This window comes from Lagopus muta, chromosome 2, assembly GCF_023343835.1.
Source record: "Lagopus muta isolate bLagMut1 chromosome 2, bLagMut1 primary, whole genome shotgun sequence".
NCBI lineage: Eukaryota > Metazoa > Chordata > Aves > Galliformes > Phasianidae > Lagopus > Lagopus muta.
In genome coordinates this window covers 2097218-2119169 of record NC_064434.1, presented here as the reverse complement: position 1 = coordinate 2119169, position 21952 = coordinate 2097218, and the positions used below count along the sequence as shown (strand labels likewise).

The 21952-nt window shown below is 43.5% G+C and overlaps 2 protein-coding genes across 2 annotated transcripts in view; both read left to right on the top strand.

Moving 5' to 3' along the window:
- Positions 1-2564: 2564 nt before the first annotated feature.
- Positions 2565-8981, top strand: LOC125688818 (zinc finger protein 493-like). Its single transcript, XM_048935324.1, has 3 exons — positions 2565-2706; positions 2939-3547; positions 4425-8981. The coding sequence occupies exons 1-3, from the start codon at positions 2661-2663 to the stop codon at positions 7004-7006; spliced, it is 3237 nt and encodes a 1078-aa protein (XP_048791281.1). The 5' UTR covers positions 2565-2660; the 3' UTR covers positions 7007-8981.
- Positions 8982-9420: 439 nt separating this feature from the next.
- Positions 9421-21952, top strand: part of CDC5L (cell division cycle 5 like) — a 31386-nt gene continuing 18854 nt past the window's right edge. The window contains exons 1-9 of the mRNA XM_048935328.1: positions 9421-9595; positions 12459-12562; positions 13284-13445; positions 14269-14396; positions 15212-15311; positions 15555-15773; positions 17194-17338; positions 18657-18845; positions 19993-20141. Coding sequence (XP_048791285.1) covers positions 9551-9595; positions 12459-12562; positions 13284-13445; positions 14269-14396; positions 15212-15311; positions 15555-15773; positions 17194-17338; positions 18657-18845; positions 19993-20141 — 1241 coding nt within the window. The 5' untranslated portion in view covers positions 9421-9550. The remainder of the gene's footprint in view (positions 9596-12458; positions 12563-13283; positions 13446-14268; positions 14397-15211; positions 15312-15554; positions 15774-17193; positions 17339-18656; positions 18846-19992; positions 20142-21952) is intronic.

The following is a 21952-nucleotide window of genomic DNA, read 5'->3' as shown; positions in this document are numbered from 1 at the left end:
TGTAGGATAAAATAGCACCTGGAAGAGCCCAGCTTCAATCAGAGAGCAGAAGATCAGGCTGCCTGGGGAGGTGGTGGAGTCATCATCCCTGGAGGTGTTCAAGAGCCATGTAGGTGTGGTGGCAAAGGACATGGTTTAGATGGGAAATATTGGTGGTAAAGTGGACGGTTGGACTGGATGACCTTGGAGGTCTTCTCCAACCTTGGTGATTCTGTAATTCTATGGCTCTGTGAATAAACCTATGGGAAGGGTAGGTTGATGTTACCAATAAAACAGACCTGGGAGCCTGCTTTGACCATACAGTAATGTAACAATGGAATGGATATAGTCTATACCACTTAAACTAACCTTTTTCACCTTGAAAAAAGAGGTGACTAAGTATAAAGTGCCCACTGAGAACAATTCCAGAGCGAGGTGACTCGTGAGCTGTGCCCTGGAACTGTTTGGAAGAGCTTTAATTGCAACATGCAAAAAAATATGCCAAGAACCAGCTGAACAATTAACACCCAGTCAAAAGCAAAAACATTTTCCCTTTTGGGTGAGGTGGCTTAAAAGTCAAGCTCTGATTATCATATCTTCAGCTCAGTTTTCAGTTCTAATGTCTGTAAAGAATCTTTTCCATAAATAAACCATATGTAGCATACTTTTGGAGGCTGTGGATGCCCCATCCCTGCAGGCATTCAAGGCCAGGCTGGATATGGCTCTGGGCAGCCTGGGCTGCTGGTTGGCGACCTGCACACAGCAGGGGTTGGGACTGGAGGAGCGCTGTGGGCCTTTGCAACCCAGGACATTCTATGGTTCCATGATTCTATGAAATCTCATTGCAATGATCTGAGGAAACACTGCAGTGAAATAGTTCAAGACAAATCAATGGATAACTTGGAACTGTCCCTCCTAGTGGTTTCTCACTATTCAACAGGTACAAATGGTTAGATGCAAGCATCAAAAAGACAGAGTAGTTACAATGGATTTCCTGCATTTTAGTCTCTCTTTCAAATTTGGGTTTTGTATATTTTGAAAGACACCTCTGAAAAGGGAACAAATGTGTGAGATATCAATAGCAGTGATCATTACAACTGATGTGAAGTATGCTTCCTAAATTTCTATCTAAAAATCAGATCTTATCTGCCTCCTTTTCCACAAGGGATGCTCTGAACTAGCTGAACAGGGATAGGGCTGTTTGCGAGTTCTCATGTATTTCTGATTCTCTCACTGCAGAGCCTTTATCTGAGCATGAGCACAGCCACAGAGCATATGGCCCCACAGAGAGAGCTATAGAGCCCTCTCGTGGATGTTCAAATGGTTTTGGCATGAGGAACGTTCGTGTTACACTCTTCTCTCCAGCCATACCTAAGAAATTTGTTACTTAATTACCTTATTATAAGGTACTGAGAGTTGATTGGCAGCACCTGAAGGCTCATCAGAACAACTGACAGCAATCACTTCAGAGCAAATACAGAATAACAGAATCCCAGCATGGCCTGGGTTGCAAAGGCCCACAGCGCTCCTCTAGTCCCAACCCCTGCTGTGTGCAGGTCACCAACCAGCAGCCCAGGCTGCCCAGAGCCACATCCAGCCTGGCCTTGAATGCCTGCAGGGATGGGGCATCCACAGCCTCCTTGGGCAACCTGTGCCAGTGCCTCACCACCCTCTGGAGAAAAAACCTCCTCCTAATATCCGACCTAAACCTCTCCCTGTCTCCCCCTTGTCCTATCACTGTCCACTCTCCTGAACAGTTGTACCCCTTCCTGTTTATCCGCTCCCTTCAAGTACTGGAAGGTCACAATGAGGTCTCCCCACAACCTTCTCTTCTCCAAGCTAAACAAGCTCAGTTCCTTCAACCTTTCCTCACAGCAGAGCTGCTCCAGCCCTCTGATCATCTTAGTGGTATCACCAATCTACTTTTTAGCTCAATTTACTTTCCCTTGCTGCCTTTTCTCCCAGCAGCCAAACAAAGCAGGAAGAAAATATCCTGTCGGTCTGTACAACAACTGCTAACACCTGCACTGCCTTGGGCTGGGACGCAGTTACCTTCAATCATAGAACAAGAGTGGTGTGTGTTGCAAGGGACCTTTGAGATCACCCAGTTAAAACCCCTGCTGTAAGCAGGGACACCTTCCTCTAGACCGGGCTGCTCGCAGTCCCATGCAGCCTGGCCTTGAGTGCTGCCAGGGATGGGGCATCCACAGCCTCACAGGGCATGCCGTTGCAGTGTCTCACAGCACAGAACCTCTTTCCAACACCCAGCCTCAACCTGCCCCTCTCCAATCCAAAACCATTTCCCCTCATCCCGTCGCTAATTCCGTCCCCTCCAGGGACGAGTATGCTTATTATTACGATATTGTTATTATTAAGAAGCTTTTAGACCCAGTCTCAGCGGACGGGTACGTTACCGATGACAACAAAAAGATGGCCGCCAGGCCTGAAGGCGGGACTCCAACCGCCGCCCCGCTGCTGGGCGCCCGCCCAGCCGGGCTCAGCCCCTCACAACGGCGTGGCGCAACGTCGGGATCGCAACGCCCCCCGCTCCGTCCAATCAGAAGGCGGCAGTCGTGACCTTTCCCCCCGGAAGTTGTTCCGCGCGCAGGCGCGGTGACGGTGCGGAGGAGAGGCGGCCGTTGCTGGCTGGCGTTGCGGGGTTAGCCGCGCTCGGGCCGAGGATGGCGGTGTCGGTGGAGCAGGCGAAGCTGGAGGAGGAGTTTAGCGGTAGGTGCTCCACTGAGGAGCCGGCAGGGCTCGAGTCGCGCTGCTGCGGCCGTTCTGTGGGCGCCGTTGCGGGTTGGGGGGGGAGGGGGAGGGAGGTGAAGGAGTGGCCGCGTCTTGGGCTGAGGGAGCGCCGTGCCTGGGGGCTGCACTACGTGTTCTTTCGTTTCAAGGGATTGGGTTACTGAGAGAGTTTGGGGAGTAACGTCAACGCGGCGTTCTTTTCTGTCTTCAGAGCCGGAGCTCTTTGAAATCCTTCTCCCAGTCACCGTGTTTGTGTTGAGCGATGAGGAGTTTCTGCAGGCCCAGGAGCAGGTGGCGATGATTCCAGAGCTGAGGGAGGAGCAGCAGGAGGCTGCTGGGAGTTGCTGCGTGTCGGAAGGCTGCCTGAGGCCATCAAGTGGTAGTAAGGGTTTAAATATTTGGGAGGAACTGAATGGGACCATAAATCAGGACAGCAGTGTGGAGTGCTCTGAAGAAGAACAGATCCCTGAGAGCGTGTGTAACAATTCAGAGTTATCTATAAGCACTGGGATAAGCAAGGATGCACAAAGTCACAGCGCTGCTTTGCTGACGTCGCCATGTCAAACTGAGCCGGCAAAGATAAGTGAAGTGAATGGCAGGAAAGTGTGTAATGATAATGATGCCATTCCAAAGATTCCTCTCCTCTCTGCTGCTGACAGTGAAGGTAGAGATGAGACCACCGGCAGCTGTGGCCAGCTGGTGTTACCAGAAACATGCAGAGATGAAGAACTTGCCTGTGTTCTGGGTGTTCTTTGTGATGAAAGCCAAGAGAAGCAACCTCAAGTACACGAGGAGATGGGGACAGACCTTGAAGTGGAAGGTAACTTGTTAATGAGAATTGTCCAAGAGTTGAAGTAAATTTCAAGTTTGAAATAGGTGGGAAAATGTGTAGGAAGAATGCAGAATAGTTTATGATAGATTAATCATTCCAACATAGATTTAATTCCTGTGCACCCAAATCACAGAATGTCCTGGGTTGCAAAGGAGCATAATGCTCATCTGATTTCAATCCCCTGCTGTGTGCAGGGTCACCAACCAGCAGACCAGGCTGCCCTGAGCCACATCCAGCCTGGCCTTGAATGCCGGCAGGCATTCAAGCAGATATCTCCTGGAGTATGCATAATGCTTTCACAGACTGATGTGGTAATTCTTGAAACCAAAAGGAATTGGTACCACTTCATTTTTCCGCAACTTGTGAAAGAGGGGAGAAGATTTGTAAACAAAAACTTGGGGAACAGATGGGGTTTTTGCATTTCTTTTTTCTTTTTTTTCTTAGATACTACGGAAAGCACAGGGAAGAGTACGTGCCCTTTAGACAAAGCAGATAGCAGAATGTCTCCTGAGGAATGGCACTGCAGCACACGTCAATGCTTTGACAGGAATTCTGGTGTAAAGATATTCCATGAAAACATGCTGTTGTTCTGTTCAATTCAGAGCTTTGAGAGAAAAAGCACAGTGGAAAGAAAGAGGCTCCAAGCAGAACTTCTCTTAAACCAATGGTAAATGTTATTGAGGGAGAAGTGTGGAGAGAGACGTTAGGAAAGAAGTGGAGATTAGACAGCATTTTCTTAGGGGGATAAAGAGCAAGGAGGCGTATTAGGCTGTTTTACATTATTACTACCAATTAATTGTGACCTTTAGATGTTCTAGGAAATGTCATGCAAAAAAAAATCTTTTTTCTTCTTTTATCTCCATAGATGCTGATTCTCTGAGGAATGGAAATAATGAAGCTAACATCAAAACAAAGAAGGGAAGCAAATCTGAGGATGAAACTCTGAGTTCTGTTTTGCAGCATGGTTTGAAAGAAGAACCAGAACTGAGTTTCGATCAGTTTATTCATAGATGTTCTACTAAAGAAGAATTGCAAGAAGATGCAGGGCAACTGGAGATAAATGCTTCTGTTTCTGCAGTATCAGCTACTCCTGAAGAGCATATTTATAAGTCATTAACGCCTGTCTTTAAGAAAAGATGTCGGCAGCAACGTATCATTTCCCCTCGTGAAAGGCCAAATGAAATTCAAGGCCAGCAGGAAGATTTAGCATGGCTAAGTAATAGCATGAGCATCAAACCTCTTCCTAAAGCATCTTGTTCTACAAATAAGCATGATAAAATCAATTTTAATTGCAAATTTTGTAGTTCTGCATATAAAAGCTCTGCGCTTCTGAAGAGGCACATTTATTCGGCTCATAAAAATAAAAAAACACATAAGTGCAGCTTTTGTAAAAAAACCTTCTTCTTTTCTGTCAACCTGAAGAACCACCTTAAGCTTCATAAGATGAATAAGTTGCAAAAGGAAAGAAAAAATAAAATGAGTGCTAGAAGAGTTAGGCAAAGAACTGAAGAAAGAAAGTTGGAAAGAAAGAAAAAAGAAAGTAAATATGAGAAATACTTCATCAAAATTGAAAGAGATTTTACATCTCTGGGCGTTCCAGTTATTTTTTCCTGCAAACTTTGCTTTTTTGATTCATCAAATCCTAGGATTTTTATTCATCACATGAAGGCACATAAAGAGAGACCACCTTACCAGTGTCCTCAGTGTGATTACTCTTGTCCTACCTTATCTTACATGTTAAATCACATGTACTGGCATGCTGGGTATAAGCTGTACAAGTGCAGGTTCTGCACCTTTTTTTCACTGTATTTTGCCAGCATGGTTAGGCACAGCTACATGCACACAGGGCCAAAACCATATTCCTGTGAGTTCTGCCAGTCAGCATTTACAAGCATCCGTGGGTTAAAGAGACACAGAAGGTTGCACGTGAGTGAGGAACCGTGCAAAGTCAGCTTTGGAAGTGGAAGAAAGAGAACTCGGAGACCTTCCAAGAATTACACTTGTGATGAATGTAACGTACTTTTTTATACTAGAGGTCATCTCAATTTTCATAAGAAATGCCATGAACAGCTCAAGGTGAGTGCTAATGGTTATATGAATCAGAGCAATGAATATCTTAAAAGCAAAGGATGCAAAATTGAAAGTGATTCCAAGGGCTGTGTTCCTGGACCTCTTTCTAATGAAGATGATAGTCTCACTGGGGGAGTGTGTAAAACTCTGGCTTCAAAAATAGACTTTGTGCAGGCAGGTGATGTGCAGGACAATAAGAAAATGTGCCCTGGAAGGGCATTTACCAAAAACAGCCACTTCAAGAACATTTCACCTATTTTTGGGAGTAGATCAGAAGTTCAGGATTCGTACAAAGTGAACACTGTAGCTTACAAAGAAGACCCTCTCTTCAGTCCTGAAACCTCTCATTCGCAAATTGAAGACAGTAAAAACAATGCTGCATATTGTAAGTCCAAGGATGTGTGGCCTTCCAGTTTGTCTGTGTTCAAACTGTTCAATTGTAAACACTGTGATTATGCTACTGCTCTTCATAGCAACTTTAAGCAGCACCTTAAAATACATGCTGATAAAGGACAGTTTGTGTGTCAGGAATGCAACAAGACTTTTAAAACTTCAAACCGTTTGCAGAGACACAGGCTGCTTCATGTCAATGATCAATATGAATTCAACCATTACTTCTATGCAGACAGCCATCTGGAGAATCTTGGATTGCATCATGAAATGCAGGTAGGCACGTGTCCAGAAAGTGATTTTGGCTCCTCGCAGAGTTTCGGTGGAGTTTGTTCGATGCTTGCTTCAGGAATGTATGGAGAACAGACAGATACCAAGGCAGACAAAGATGATTTGCTAGCGCAGAGTGAGCCACGATTCTATCAGTGTGCAGAGTGTGAGTACTCTACTTACATCTTAAGCAACCTCAGACTACACATAAGGACTCACACAGGTGAGAAACCTTACAGCTGCAGTGTTTGCCAGAAGGAGTTTCGTACCTCCAGTCACTTGAAACGGCACCAAGTCCTGCATTGCAATACGGAGCATCTCAAGTGCAGGAAGTGTGACTATTCAACAAACAAATGGCTGTCCTTAAAACAGCATCTGGCTTCACATGCTGCGAATGAAAGCTCGTTTACTGACTCCCTCAGTGAACAAAAGCCACTACCTGTCAAAACGTACACGTGTGAAGAGTGTGGCTATATCACAGTTCACAATGGAAACTTCAAGCAGCACCTGAGAATTCACACGGGGGAGAAGCCATTCAAGTGTGGGCAGTGTGGTGTTGCTTTCCGCACGTCCAGCCACCTGAAGCGCCACTTGCTGGTTCATGTGAAGTTTCACTGCAGAAAGTGTGATTTTTCTACAGTAGATAAATGTGCTTTCCAAAAGCATGTAAAAATGCATAAAAAGAAAAAAACCAAAAGTGCAGCAAGTGTAATGTGATGTCCAGTAAGAAGCTTTTAGAAAATCATAAGTAGCAATATAATTTTAGAATGTAAGCTTGGGGCTTGCAAGCTAATGCTCAGTTCTAGAGAGCTTTGCATGTCCCAGGTTTATTTATTTCTGTACATTTCCTTGCTGTACCTAGAAATGTGGCTGTTAGTGGACAAAGCCAGTGTTGTGGTCAGGAGTGCAATTCAGAATTCTGCTTTGCTCCAGGTTCTGCTGTGAACTTATTTCTAGTGAAGACTGAGCTCAAGACGTTGGAACACCTCTTCGTACCTGCATAACTGAAAAATTATTCTGTAAGGTCAGAGTTATGAATTGGCCTGCGTTCAGCAGCATAAACAGTTTTATGCCACTTCCTTTCATGTTTAAAAACAAGTCTAACAGCAGGAATGCTTAAAAGGAGGGATAAAAGTTCACACTGTATCATATAGTAATCGTTTTTCAGTTAAGAATTATTAGTATGATTTGAAGCTTACTCCCACCTGCTCCAAGTTGTGTTCCTTGCTGCCAGGCTCTTCCATAATACTTAACAAGAGAACAAGTTTGTATCTCACAAAATAGTAATGTCATCACAGGTTAAGTGTGCTGCGGAAGTATTTTCTGTATGTGTATAAATGTAAAATGTTCTTTAGGTAGTTCATCATGTCTGTAGTTGCTCCTGATAATTCTTTCAGTAGTTTCATAGGAATAGCAATTTTTCTCTTAATGAAATATTTTATGATACTGAAAATCCTTAAGTTAACCTTCACAAACTTCGTGGAGATGTCTAATGTTACTCTAGTATGAAATGCCTTGTCTTTTCTCAGACTAGTAATTACTGTACTCTTTGTTTCTTAAAATACACTATGTCATTCTGTTTGAAGATCCTTTCTGCCGATGTAAGTATTTGCTGACAGTGTAAATTGAAAACACCATCATAGAATCCTTAAGGTTGGATGAGACCTGTAAGATTGTCTGGTCCAGTCTTTGAACAGTAAAACTTAGGTTGTTAAAAAGGTTTGCTGTGCGTCTAGAATACATCCAAGGGACCACTTGTGTCAAACGGCAGTTGTATTGCATGATAAAGATTCAAACTTCAAATATTTGCATGTTTAACAGTGATGTTGTGCTTGAAACTCTGGACAGCAGTGAATGTATGTTCAGTGGTATTTATGAAAGCACTATTACCCTCTTGTGTGCGAAAAGACAACTGCAAAGGAGTGGTGGTCATTTTTCCTGATGTTACAGTTCATCCCACGAAACAGCAGAATAAGCCTGTAGCTTAATTTAGAGAATTTAAACGTGAAATTGCCATTGCTTTTATTATTGTTCTCAAACTTAAGATTTTCTTATAAGCACAGATAATATTTTGCAGTGACTTTCTGGTAGTGCAGGAAAACAGTTTTTCAGAGGTGGATGGAATCGCACGGATTGATGTTCTGACGATAAGCTGGAGGGCACTCTTTGGAAGTGGGAGGACAATGAAGATCTTAATGTGACTGAGCCAACCAGCCGACACTGTTGTGAGAAACAATATCCTAATAGGGATAAATGGAGGTGTTCCTGGGAAGCAACAAGGACACTGTTGTGCAGATTTGGAGGTTTTTTAATCTTGATTCTGCTCAGGTGAAGAAAGCATCGCAAGAACAGATGTGAAGAAGAAACAGAAGTACTGAAGAGAATTGGAAGCCCATACATGTGTAAGGCTAGGAAAGCTAAATCTGGAGGAAAGCAGCGTTTTATAAGTATGTTGTACATACATGGAGGATCCAAATTTTTAAAGAGTTTGTAAAGAGCAGAAGTTTTGTTTAGTTGCAGATGGGGGCAAGAAGATATTTGCAGGTGGAACTTAAGGTTGTCAAGCGTTATTATTGCAGGTGGTTGCTGCTAGTAATTAACGTTTGGGGCAGAAATGATTCTCTGTCTTCCACCTCAGAGACGTTTGGAGGCGAAAGTGTGCTCATTTTTAAAATAAAAACGTAGTTTGCTTTGTTCTGTGCCTGCGTTTGTTTTAGGGGGGAACGGCTGAAATGGCTGTACGCTCAGGGTCCGGAGCCTGTCCAAAATCACGATGGATTTTGTAATCAAAGCGTTTATTATTTTGCTGTGAACGCAACTATGTGATGCGATAGGCAATTGTACACTGGAAAAAGCAGAAGGTTGATCGTGATAGCGCCCAATCTCGGGCTGCGTTTCCCCAGGAAGCTAGGGTGCTACAGCGGCACGTTCGACCCAAGGAGCCAGCAGTCAGCACTGAAGACGCACATAAATAGGATAAATAGCTGACGGGGCGATGATCAGCCCGCGCTCAACCCGCCCCCTCAGGCGCCCCTCCTGAGGAGGCTGCGGCGCATGCGCAGAGCGCCCCACCTCTGTTCCATCGCGCAGTACGCATGCGCACGCACCCCGCTCCCTCCCCCTCGCGCCCTCACGCCTGTGCGCCTGCGCACAGTGTCAGCGGCGCTTGCGCGAGGGTGGGCCGGCCCCGCCGTAGCGAGCGGCGTTCCTTTCCCATCGCCGCTTTTTCTCCGCAGGAAGTCGATCCCCTTCGCCGCCAAGATGCCGCGGATTATGATTAAAGGCGGTGTGTGGCGGAACACCGAGGTAGGACTCGGTTCGTTCGGTTGGGGCCCCGGCGGTTTGTGTGTGGTGTATGTGGGGGGGGGAGGGGGGGGGGGGTTGCTCTGCAGCGGTGCGCAGGCGTGGGCGCAGGGGTGGTGGTGCGCATGCGCAGTAGGCAGCTCGGGGCACAGACTGCTGCTAGCATACCTGGCTCAACTCTCGCTGTCAGCAGAGCTCAGTGCTACTCTTCAGCTCCTCCTCTGCTATGGAACAGACCCGGTTGCCTCAGGCACTCCTCACGTATCTTGTCTTCCAGACCCTTCTCCTCAGCAGCGGCTGGGGGATGTGTATGGGTTGTATTGCATCCACAGATGTCCTTTTCTCAGGCTGGAGTGGGCCTAATAGTGTGTAGGCAGAGTTGTTGCACCCCGAAGGTGGTTGGAGGGGGTGGGAATGTGACCTAAAAGCCCTTAATGTGTAAATGAGTGCTCAGGGGAGACATTCAAAAGCCAGGCTGGTTGGGACTCTGGGCAGCCTGGTCAGGTAGTTGGTTACACTGCACATAGCAGTGGGTTGGAACTAGATGAACATTGTGGTCCTTTTCAACCCAGGCCATTCTCTGATTCTGTGACCTTGTCACTCTCCACAGCTGTTTGAAAGGCTGTGTAGCAGGGTGAGGCCTGGCCTCTTCTTCCAGGAGACAGTGAGAGGATCAGGGGTAATAGCTCTAAGTAGTGCCAGATGAAGTTCAGGCTTGATATTAAGATAAATGTCTTCTCTGAAAGAGTGGTGAGACATTGGAACGGGCTGCCAACGAGGTGGTGGGGTCACTCTGCCTGGAAGTTTTCAAAAAATGTGTAGATGTGATATGATTCTATGTGGCACTGAGGGACGTAGTTACTGGGTATGGTGGAGGTGGGCTGACTGTTGTATTAGATGATCATAGACTCACAGAATGGCCTGGGTTGCAAAGGCCCACAGCGCTCCTCCAGTCCCAACCCCTGCTGTGTGCAGGTCGCCAACCAGCAGCCCAGGCTGCCCAGAGCCACATCCAGCCTGGCCTTGAATGCCTGCAGGGATGGGGCATCCACAGCCTCCTTGGGCAACCTGTGCCAGTGCCTCACCACCCTCTGGGGGAAAAACTTCCTCATGATCTTTGAGATCTTTTCCAGCTTCAATCATGTTATGATTCTGTAGCACAATGAGGATGGCTATGAGCTCATCACCTGCAGCCCAGAGTATTTTATCCATAAGAATCTACATCTTTCAGAAAAATAAAACAAACAAAACACAACTCCCTTGCTCTCATTTTTGCCACCACATGCTTTCAGAACTGCACATGGTTGTGAGAAAGACAGCAATAGCACATTTCAAGGATGTGAAAATTTGTTATTAGATGTTCAGAGGTAAAGGAGATACTTGACACTGTATAATCCAGAATTCTGCAACAGTATACTTCGAAGATCAAATCTGTATGTGATTCTAGAAAGCAACGAGAAGAATCAGTGGAAGATAAATATATTATGTACTTTATGGGCTTTTAAGCACTTGAGGTTTATGGCAGCTTGTTAATTGTTTCTAAATTGGAGGTCTGCAGAGGGTGCTTACTCTCTTTTTGTGGTTATCTAGAATTGTTAAAAGAAACAGCAGTAGGTCATGTAGATCTTTGTTTCACTCCAGAGATGAAATAGCATTTTTAGTGCTATTTAATTAACATTGTGGTTCTATGTGCAGCATTAAAAATGCTCCACGTGGAACAGGGTGGTATCAGGTCCTTAGGAAGATGGCTGGTTGTTTGCAAAAGCACCCACCACTATTGTAATCAGTATGGCTTTTGCATTGCCATGTAACACAAGGGAAAAATTCAGAAGCCAAGGAAGGATTTAGAGATGTTTGGTAATGCTGTTCTATAAGTAGGAATAATTTATGAATTATTTCCTGCAGGAGCTCAAACCAGAGCTCATCATCGTCTGGGCTTAAAGCTGCTGTGTGCTTCTGTGCTCTGAGAGCTGTTTGTGCTAGACAGAGGATCTGTCCCTGACGAGTAGCATCTGCACCGTGCAGCTGAACAGATTCTGAGCACAGCTACAAGCGCTTATTAGGATTTAGAAGAGGAACATCTGTGATGTAGAAGGCTGTGCAAATAGCTTTGGTGCACTTAAGTATCGCTTTCTGACCTGTGAGGTTATCAGAAATTGTGAACCTGCTTATTTGAGGGAAAAGGAGAGAGAGGGGCTGATGGGTGGATTGAAAGACAGTTAATAAGATAAGATAAGATATGTAGCTTTTGATCAGATCTCGGTGCACAATTTGTTGCATGTGGGCAGCCTGGCTCCTATTCGATTTTTTTCCCCTGTAAGTCTGTGGGCTTTGGGATCTGCTCTTCAGCATGTAGCATTCTAAACACTGAGGTGATATATTTTAAGGTAGACAAAGTTCCTTGTTTTTGTAACACCATATTCAATTAAATTAACCCATGCCAAAAAAAGGTATTGTTATGGTATTATTTAAAAGAAGCCACCCAGAGGTATGTAATTTTATTTTATCATTACCAAACTGCCAAAAGCACCTCTCTACCTCTTCACCTCTGTTACTCAAGGAAGATGTACAGAGCCTTTAAAAACTGCATAAGAGAGCATTGAAACCAATCATTCCAGAAGACTTGTGAAGTAGACCACAGTAAGCATCCCTCACCTTTTTCATACCTTGTCTTCTTATTGATTTTAGTGGTCTCTGGAATGCAAATCCTCATGTACCTGGAAAGTAAAATGTGTAGAAGGAGTGATGCTATGCTGTTCCAATTGGGCAGCCCATTAGATGAAACCCGTTGTGTTGTCTTCTTGAGCTCAAACTTGCCATTTTGCCAGTTGTCATTCATAACAACATGCATTCTTTTCGTTCTAAGGATGAAATTCTGAAAGCAGCTGTGATGAAATATGGCAAAAACCAGTGGTCTCGTATTGCTTCCTTACTGCATCGGAAATCAGCAAAGCAGTGCAAAGCCAGATGGTAAGTGGGGAACTCCACAACTGGGAGAATTGGATTCCTAATTAGTGGCAATTTAGAAGTAACTGCAGATGAATTTCTGTCTGCAGAGGAACTGTAGTTTGGAGATTGTTTGATTACTTCTCTTGTGAATAACACACGTTCCTATTGATTGAAAGTAATAGCACAAGGAACATGTGAAACTCCTGGAATGGGTACAGAGGAGGGCCACTAAGATGATCAGAGGGCTGGAGCAGCTCTCCTATGAGGAAGGGTTGAGGAAACTGGGTTTGTTCAGCTTGGAGAAGAGAAGGCTGTGGGGTGATCTCATTGTGGCCTTCCAGTACTTGAAGGGAGTGGATAAACAGGAGGGGAACGGCTGTTGGTGAGGGTGGATGGTGATGGGACAAGGGGAATGGTTTTAAAGTGAGACAGGGGAGGTTTGGGTTGGATCTGAGGAGGAAGTTTTTGAGCCAGAGGGTGGTGAGGCAGTGGCACAGGTTGCCCAAGGAGGCTGTGGATGCCCCATCCCTGCAGGCATTCAAGGCCAGGCTGGATGTGGCTCTGGGCAGCCTGGGCTGCTGGTTGGTGACCTGCACACAGCAAGGTTTTCAACCCAAGCCATTCTATGATTCTATGAAATCTCATTGTGATGATTTGAGGAAACACTCCAGTGAATTAGTTGAAGACAAATTGATAGATGACTCAGGACTGTCCCACTGAATGGTTTTTCGCTTTCCAACAGGTACGAATGGTTAGATCCAAGCATCAAAAAGACAGAGTGGTCACGAGAAGAAGAAGAGAAGCTGTTGCACCTGGCCAAGCTAATGCCAACCCAGTGGAGAACCATCGCCCCGATCATTGGGAGAACAGCCGCACAGTGTTTGGAGCACTATGAGTTTCTTCTGTGAGTTCCTGCTTTACTAGAGATGCACAGCAGGAAAATCTGCACAATTTGTTGTATAGATGCATCATTCTCTTCTCCATTTATGCTAAAGAATGGTGGTTGCTAGTAGACTGAGTCCTTCCACTAGCAAGTCTCTAAGAATCATTTCTTTATTGTTGATGTGCTTAACACGACCTGCTGTAGGGAACCTGCTTTGGCAGGGGGGTTGGACTCGATGATCTCTGGAGGTCCCTTCCAACCCCTACAATTCTGTGATTCTGTGAACACAAAGGAGGAAGCACGTGGAATTCAGGAGAACTGGCTTGAATACAGTATTGTCAAGGCTGACCCACTTTCTGAGCTGCAGTTTCAGGTTTACGTGGGTGTTGTTTGTCCTTCTGATAAGCATGAGTGAGTATGTGAGAGAAAGGAGGAAAAGAAACAGCAGAAAACCCATGCTGTTGTAATAGCTGAATATGCAGCCATCACTTCATTGTGCTGCAGAGGGTTTCTTTGGACCATGAGAAGGAAAAATTGTTTTCCCTTGTGAGCTTTTTTAATTCTGATGATTGAGTTCTCTGCTGTCAGCTTTGTCAGTGTTATATTTTATATAATATTTCATTCTTGTATTACGATATGTTGTTTTTTCCTTCTCATCTAATTTAATGTTATCTGAATTTACCGTGTTCATAAATCTTTTCTGCAGTTATGAATTATATGAGAAGTGTAATGTATGATACAAGCTTTCTAGTTTGATCCATTTGTGGAGAGTTTTGAGAAAGGGCTGGTAATGCACCTGCAGGAGTACAGAGCCCATTGTAACATGCATGCAATGTATTTTTAGGGACAAAGCTGCTCAGAGAGACAATGAGGAAGAAACTGCTGATGATCCTCGGAAACTTAAACCTGGTGAAATTGATCCAAATCCAGAAACCAAACCAGCCAGGCCAGATCCTATTGATATGGATGAAGGTAAGATAGGAATTTGTTTGCTGTTTCTGACAGCTGTCTGGTTTTTTTGCTTTTCCTTTTTACAGAAATTCCATACTCTGGAACTGTTTTTTTGTCTTATTTTTAATTCCTTCAGAGGATTCAATTTTTTCTCTTTCTTTTTGGTTTTATCTGAATTATGTGCCTGATCAGTTGGTTTAACTTTTTTCGTTTTCTCTTCCTTTGTAGGTTTCTGACTTTCTCATTTCTTTTAGTCACCTTGACTGGCACTTTATTTCTTTGACAAGTGCTCTGTTGGGGGACATCATTCCTTCTGTATATTCATCTTTTTCCTTACATCCTAGTTACACTCCCACTGAAACACAGCACAACTTTTATTTTCCTGGCACTTTACAGTGTTAGGAGCTAAGAATTGCACATTAGTAGAATGCCATGAATGCACCAATGGTAAACAGTCAGAGGTTCAGTAGTAGGGTGCTCTTGGATCTGAATGCAAACATAACATGTTAACCAACACAGTGCTACTGAATCTAGCTGCAAATGAAGTTATTTCATTTCATTCATGCATTCAGCTTGCATCTTTCTAAATGCATTTTGATTTTCTGCATTGGTTTCTTCTTAGCGGTAGGCATTTTTACTTGAAACCTTTGTTTCATCTGACTGTTTAGAAAACAGATTGGAGCAGCTTGGAGAAAAGTAAAGTTTAGCGATGAGAAATCATGTGACAGCATTGATTCCTTCAGCTTTTAAAGATTGCTAATCTTTATGTCGCTTTTTCTCTCTCGTTACTGCTGTGCTTAAGAGCAAAATTAATAGCTGTATTTGTGCTATTGCAGATGAACTTGAAATGCTGTCTGAAGCTAGAGCTCGTCTGGCTAATACGCAGGGAAAAAAGGCTAAAAGAAAAGCAAGGGAGAAGCAGCTGGAAGAAGCTAGGTAAGTATGTGCTTAGTTTTAGATACTGGGACTCGTTTCATGGACTCTGGGGCATATGGAATGCATAAATTCAGGCACAGGCTTAAGGCTTTGCAGAATTGGACATTTTGATAGTTAGTTAGGACAAGTTAATTCCTGTTGTCTAAATATATGCAGCAATTGATTAAATAGTCCCAGATCTTTGGATCCAGGAGCCACCTGTAGATGGGCACTACAGATCACACAGTATTACTGTCTGTTTAGACGGCTTGCTGCCCTCCAGAAAAGACGAGAACTTCGAGCTGCTGGGATTGAGATACAGAAAAAAAGGAAAAAGAAAAGAGGTGTGGATTACAATGCAGAAATCCCGTTTGAAAAGAAGCCTGCGCCTGGTTTTTATGATACATCAGAGGAAAACTACCAGATTCTGGATGCAGATTTCAGAAAGCTACGTCAGCAGGACCTGGATGGAGAATTGAGATCGTAAGTATGTGCTGTGCTTTGGGAGGGAGCAGTGTGTTGGAACACAAACAGTTAAACAAAAACCACGTGTGTATACATTCGTGTGTTTATTTTTCTATATATGTGTATATGCTTGTATATATGTATTTTTTATACTTAAAAATAATTCATTTCTACCATAATATTTACTATATGTGAGCATATATTTATCAGATACAAACAAAATATAAAAAATAAGTGTGTAAGCAAGTACTTAAACAGCATTTATCTGCTCATCTGTAAAAGCACATGAATACAGATGTAATCGACACGGGTGTGTATATATAAACATATAAATAGAAGTCATATAATAATTAATAAATAAATAGGAATAAAATATAAACAATAATTTAATTATAGTAGTGATAAATAATTAAATTTGCTAGTTTCAGGAGATGTCTGAAGTACTGTGTGTAGGTGTTGTGTTTTCCACGGGACAGACATAGTGCAGGCTGCATCTGCCTTTCTAAAATATCTGGTTGACCTTTTTGCCATGAAAATCAAAGTTCTTACACACATCTGTGCTCTTGAAATGGAAATCCTTGATTCTTTTGAAGCTCTTTTTATTTTGTCTCATAGTATTTGGAGTCCTCTCTCAAAGTCCAAACGTTAGTGCTGCTGACAGAACTAACTTCTATTTGTTGCAATATTACTTTTGATGCAATCTGAGTATTTTGATGTAATAATCTTAAGTAGAATTTCCTTGAAAGCTTTGTTTCATCCCCTGCCTTCCTAACACAAGCCCCAACAGACTGAAGTAAGTGATTAAATGCACATCTTCAGCAGAAGCCATGTGACACGTATCTAATTGTTCAGTTACATTCCTTGTCACTTTTACCAAGAGCTTTGTGCTGAGAGAATAGGTTCAGTACTACATACAGTTCAGCTTCTTAGCTTGTGATGTAATTAATCCTTTCTGTATGGTTCTTAGTTCAGTGGATCTGTTAGGAGGTTCCAACTGCCACGGATTACTGAATTACACTTTCACAGCCTGAATCTATTGATGTTTGGAAAAATATACCGTATTTATTAAGCACTAAAGGAAACATAGTTCCCATGTCCCACAGGAAATGTTCTTCCTTCGGCTGCTGCTGGAGGAACAGGGACTGTTCCCATCCACTTTATAACTAGCTCAGTTCTTGCACTGACATTTTGTCTTGCTTCAGTGATGATAGCTGAAACAACCAACCACCTGCTGCCTAATTTTGTAATGTAGAAGCATTATGCTGCTTTCTTGGAGGTTCTGCTGCAGGGTCTGTAGACCGTATCTAATCACTTCTACACAAATCATTTAATTCCTCGTGACTCATGCTTCATTTCAGCCTATTTTGTTAGAGTAGAGCTTTGTTTTTGGTGTTATTTTGTAGCTGCTCTAAAACGATTCTTTTGTCTGTAATAACAGCGAAAGGGAGGGGAGAGAGCGCAAAAAGGACAAACAACACATGAAACGAAAGAAAGAATCAGACTTGCCTTCAGCTATTCTGCAGACCAGCGGGGTGTCAGAGTTTACAAAAAAAAGAAGTAAACTAGTGCTTCCAGCACCTCAGGTAAACAGTGCATTGAATCATAGAATCGTGGAATGGCCCTGGTTGGAAGGGACCTCAAGGATCACAAAGCTCCAACCCCCCTGTGCCATGCAGGGCCACCAACCTCCCCATTTCACAGCAGCCCAGGCTGCCCAGGGCCCCATCCAACCTGGCCTTGAACACCTCCTGGGATGGACGGGGCATCACAGCCTCTCTGGGCAGCTGTTTCAGCACCTCACCACTCATGAGAGGTCATAGCAAAGAACTTCCCCCTGACATCCAACCTCAATCTTCCCTCCCTCAACTTCAAACCATTTCCCCTTGTCCTGCTGTTATCTACCTTTTCGAAGAGTTGAGTTTACCAAGCAAGCTATATGTTTTTCATTTCATAGAATCCCAGAATGGCCTGGGTTGCAAAGGCCAACAATGCTCATCCACTTCCAACTCCCTGCTATGTGCAGGGTTACCAACCAGCAGCCCAGGCTGCCCAGAGCCACATCCAGCCTGGCCTTGAATGCGTGCAGGGATGGGGCGTCATCCACAACCTCCTTGGGCATTTCTTATTGTTTGGTTAGGGGCCAGAGGAAATCACTGTGAAAAGGACCAAACCACCCTTTTCTAATGATCCCAATATATCTCAGATAATTTCTTTCCAAGAGCTGACTCCCCTCCTGTCTGTAGGCTCCCTTTAGGTACTGCAGGCTGCAATGAGGTCACACCGCAGCCTTCTCTCCTCCATGCTGAACAAGCCCAGCTCCCTCAGCCTGTCTTCGTAGAGGAGGTGCTCCAGCCCTCTGATCATCTTTGTGGCCCTCCTCTGGACCCTCTCCAACAGCTCCCTGCCTTTTTTTATTGGGGGCCCCAGACCTGGACACAGTACATTGCTCAGTAAACCACTTAAAAGGCCAAAGCCAATCAACAATTCCACTTCTGTCAAATTAGTCTAGCAGTCATATTTGTCTTACTATGCCTTGAGATTCTCTCTTTGCTGGAAGGCATACGTAGACCAGAAGCAATAGGTTTACCTAAGGACATTGTACTTGGACTGATTTTTAAAGTCGACTTGGTGGAAAATGTCTGAAGGAGATAAATTTCATCGTTGTGTATTTGAGCCTTTTGCATCAGGGGGATGGGATGTGCCTTGTGACAGTGGTATTTTAGAAACATGACTTTTTCTCAATTGGTTTCAGCATGCATGTAGCCCTAATGCAATGCATATCTGGGAAGGAAGTAATGGTGTGAGGGTGTTATTAAAACAAATGGGGAATACCTCCTGACATGCAATACGGATTTTGTTTTTCTAAAGATAATGCTTTGTTTTGTTGTTTTCCTTTCAAAGATATCTGATATAGAGCTTGAAGAAGTTGTTAAAGTAGGCCAGGCAAGTGAGATTGCACGCCAGACTGCTGAGGAATCTGGAATTACAAACTCAGCCTCCAGCACTCTTCTGTCTGAATATAGTGTGACCAACAGCAGCATAGCTCTGAGGACTCCCAAAACTCCAGCAGCACAAGACAGGATCCTGCAGGTACAGTTTAAATGCACGGATTACACTTTTGCAGTGGTCAGCTAAATAAAAGGGCAAGTAGCATCAGAGCATTCCATAGACATGTGATATTGGGGTTTGAGCTGGTACACACCCTGCAGGATGCAATGAAAGGCGTGGGTGCAGATCTTCCCCTGTCTGATCAGCTGTTACCATGTTTAGCATTAATCCTAGAATGGCCTGGGTTGCAAAGGCCCACAGCACTCCTCCAGTCCCAACCCCCTGCTGTGTGCAGGTCGCCAACCAGCAGCCCAGGCTGCCCAGAGCCACATCCAGCCTGGCCTTGAATGCCTGCAGGGATGGGGCATCCACAGCCTCCTTGGGCAACCTGTGCCAGTGCCTCACCACCCTCTGTGGGAAAAACTTCCTCCTCATATCCAACCTAAACCTCCCCTGTCTCACTATAAAACCATTCCCCTTGTCCCATCACCATCCACCCTCACAAACAGCCATTAACCGTTAACCATTTTCCTGGTGTCTCGTGTAATTTCTCTCTGTGTAAGCAAGTATCAAAAATAGGCATGATGTTCACATCATTTAAACCATTTCCTTTATTTTTTTTACAACTTAGTTTTTGTATTCACTTTTTTCCCCCTTGAGTTAACCAGAATTAATGGAAACAATTCAGGAATATTTTCCTAGCACTTTATTTGCTTAAAAACACTTAAGATAAGGATTATCAAACTATTTTCTGCTATATGCAGTAGTTTCTTTACCTCAGCTTATTTTTTGAATGCCTTAATTCTTTATGGTGACAGGCAAAGTTAGAAGTGTGGTGGGGAAATGTCTTTGAAGTGCAGTTTGGATGGCCTTAGGCCTTCATTGATGTGAATTTTCAGGGTATCAGTGTGATATTTCTTGTGGAATCTTTAGGATCTTTAAGATGACTGATGAATCTTTTAAATGTATGGAGTCTAGCAAGCCAAAATTAAAATGCCTTTCTGCAGAACGTAATGGTTTGTTAATATCCAGTGTACTGGTGTAATAGAAGTGCTAAACATTTTATACAGTTTGATTGGATATTCAAATAACTTCAGTTATTCTTACTGCTAGTGAACCTGTTAAACATACATAGTAGAGTGTGACCCTCCAGGTCTCAGTAACATACTGTGTGTTGTGTGGTTTACAGGAAGCACAGAATCTTATGGCTCTCACAAATGTGGATACGCCGTTGAAAGGAGGTCTTAACACCCCCCTGCATGAAAGTGACTTCTCAGGGGTAACCCCGCAGAGGCAGGTTGTTCAGACTCCAAATACTGTGCTTTCCACACCATTCAGGTAAAGCAAACTCTTCTTCCAGTGGGTGCTTGGCTGAGCACCTATGTGATGGGGTGGGGAAGTGGGTGTCTGTGTGAAGAGACAGATCAGCACTTCGAAATGAATTTCAGCTCTCTTTTGTTTCAAGCATATATTGAACAACTTTTTCATTTTCTGGTTTTTGCAAACTCAGCCACGTTGTCTTCATTGCTATTTCTACTGTGTGGGACACATAGAATCCTAGAATGGCCTGGGTTGCAAAAGCCCACAGTGCTCATCCAGCTCCAACCCCCTGCTGTGTGCAGGTCGCCAACCAGCAGCCCAGGCTGCCCAGAGCCACATCCAGCCTGGCCTTGAATGCCTGCAGGGATGGGGCATCCACAGCCTCCTTGGGCAACCTGTGCCACTGCCTCACCACCCTCTGGGGGAAAAACTTCCTCCTCATATCCAACCTAAACCTCCCCTGTCTCACTTTAAAACCATTCCCCTTGTCCCATCACCATCCACCCTCACAAACAGCTGTTCCCCCTCCTGTTTATCCACTCCCTTCAAGCACTGAAGGCCACCATGAGGTCACCCCACAGCCTTCTCTTCTCCAAGCTGAACAAACCCAGTTCCCTCAACCGTTCCTCATAGGAGAGCTGCTCCAAACTCAGTCATGTTTGGTCCAGGATAAGGTGTTCTGTACTCTACAGCAATATAAATTGTACTGTAATACAATACAATAGCAATACAAAAAGCAATAGCAGAGCATTAGTAGTAAGGTGGCATGTCATTCCATATGTGGATTCTAGCTTTTCCAAAGCATTAGCTCTGAGCTGAAGGTGGGAGGTCCTTTAGCCAAATCCATTTGGAATTTTTGAAAAGCTGGGGTAAATATTTTATAAGCCATATAAATCCAAAATTAAATATTTCTTATATTGCCAATCTAAATAGTGTGGGCTTGTTGGTTTAACTCTGAGAGTGGGTCCTGAATAAATATATATCTCACAAGAGCCAAATACCATAGAGCTAAAAAATAATATGCTTGGTACATTTTGTCTGTCAAATTTTTCAACCTAAGTTCTATTTTGACTTGTATCGTGCCAGTAGAAGTAGAGAATGAAGTAAAAGGGACCTTTATGGCAGCTTTTCAAAAGCAGTTCTGTTTTCTTAAAAGCTGTATGCAAAAGCGCTGTACTTTTAATGAATCTACACGAATGATCTGTTGGAGTAAGTGAGGTGTAGAATGACTAGAAATGTCCTGGGGGGATCTGGATGTTCGTTTGGGTCATTGTATATTAAAAATACTTGTATTTTCTGAGGTATGGGGGTATTGCTTTGTTTTTTCAGCTTCTGAAGTTCAGGTTTACTCAGGTAAATATGACAGCTTTGTATCAGCTTGGTTTCTTGATAAAAGTTCAATGTTAGTGTAAAAATCCAGTACCTTGAGAGGTTGTGCCCTCCATTAGATTTTATTTTGTCAGGTCCTAGTTCTAAGAATTATGTTGTAACATTGACTCTTATAATGTGGGTGGAACTGAGACAGCTGAAAAAGAATCCTATTATATATAATATAGTTATATATAATATATATAATATAATTATATATATGTATATATATATATAATATAATTACCTAGAAATATTTTTTTCTAGTTAGCATAAAGTTAGCATAAAGCTTTTTCTGCTAGCATAATCAAGTAAGTATATATATATATAATATGAAACATTCATTTCATAGAACTGTGATTTGGTTGGAAAGAATGGTCAAGATCATCTAGCCAGCCATCCTCCTATCACCATTTGAAAACATGAAGATGGTTTTTTCTGCTTCTTTAACAGCTCCTTAT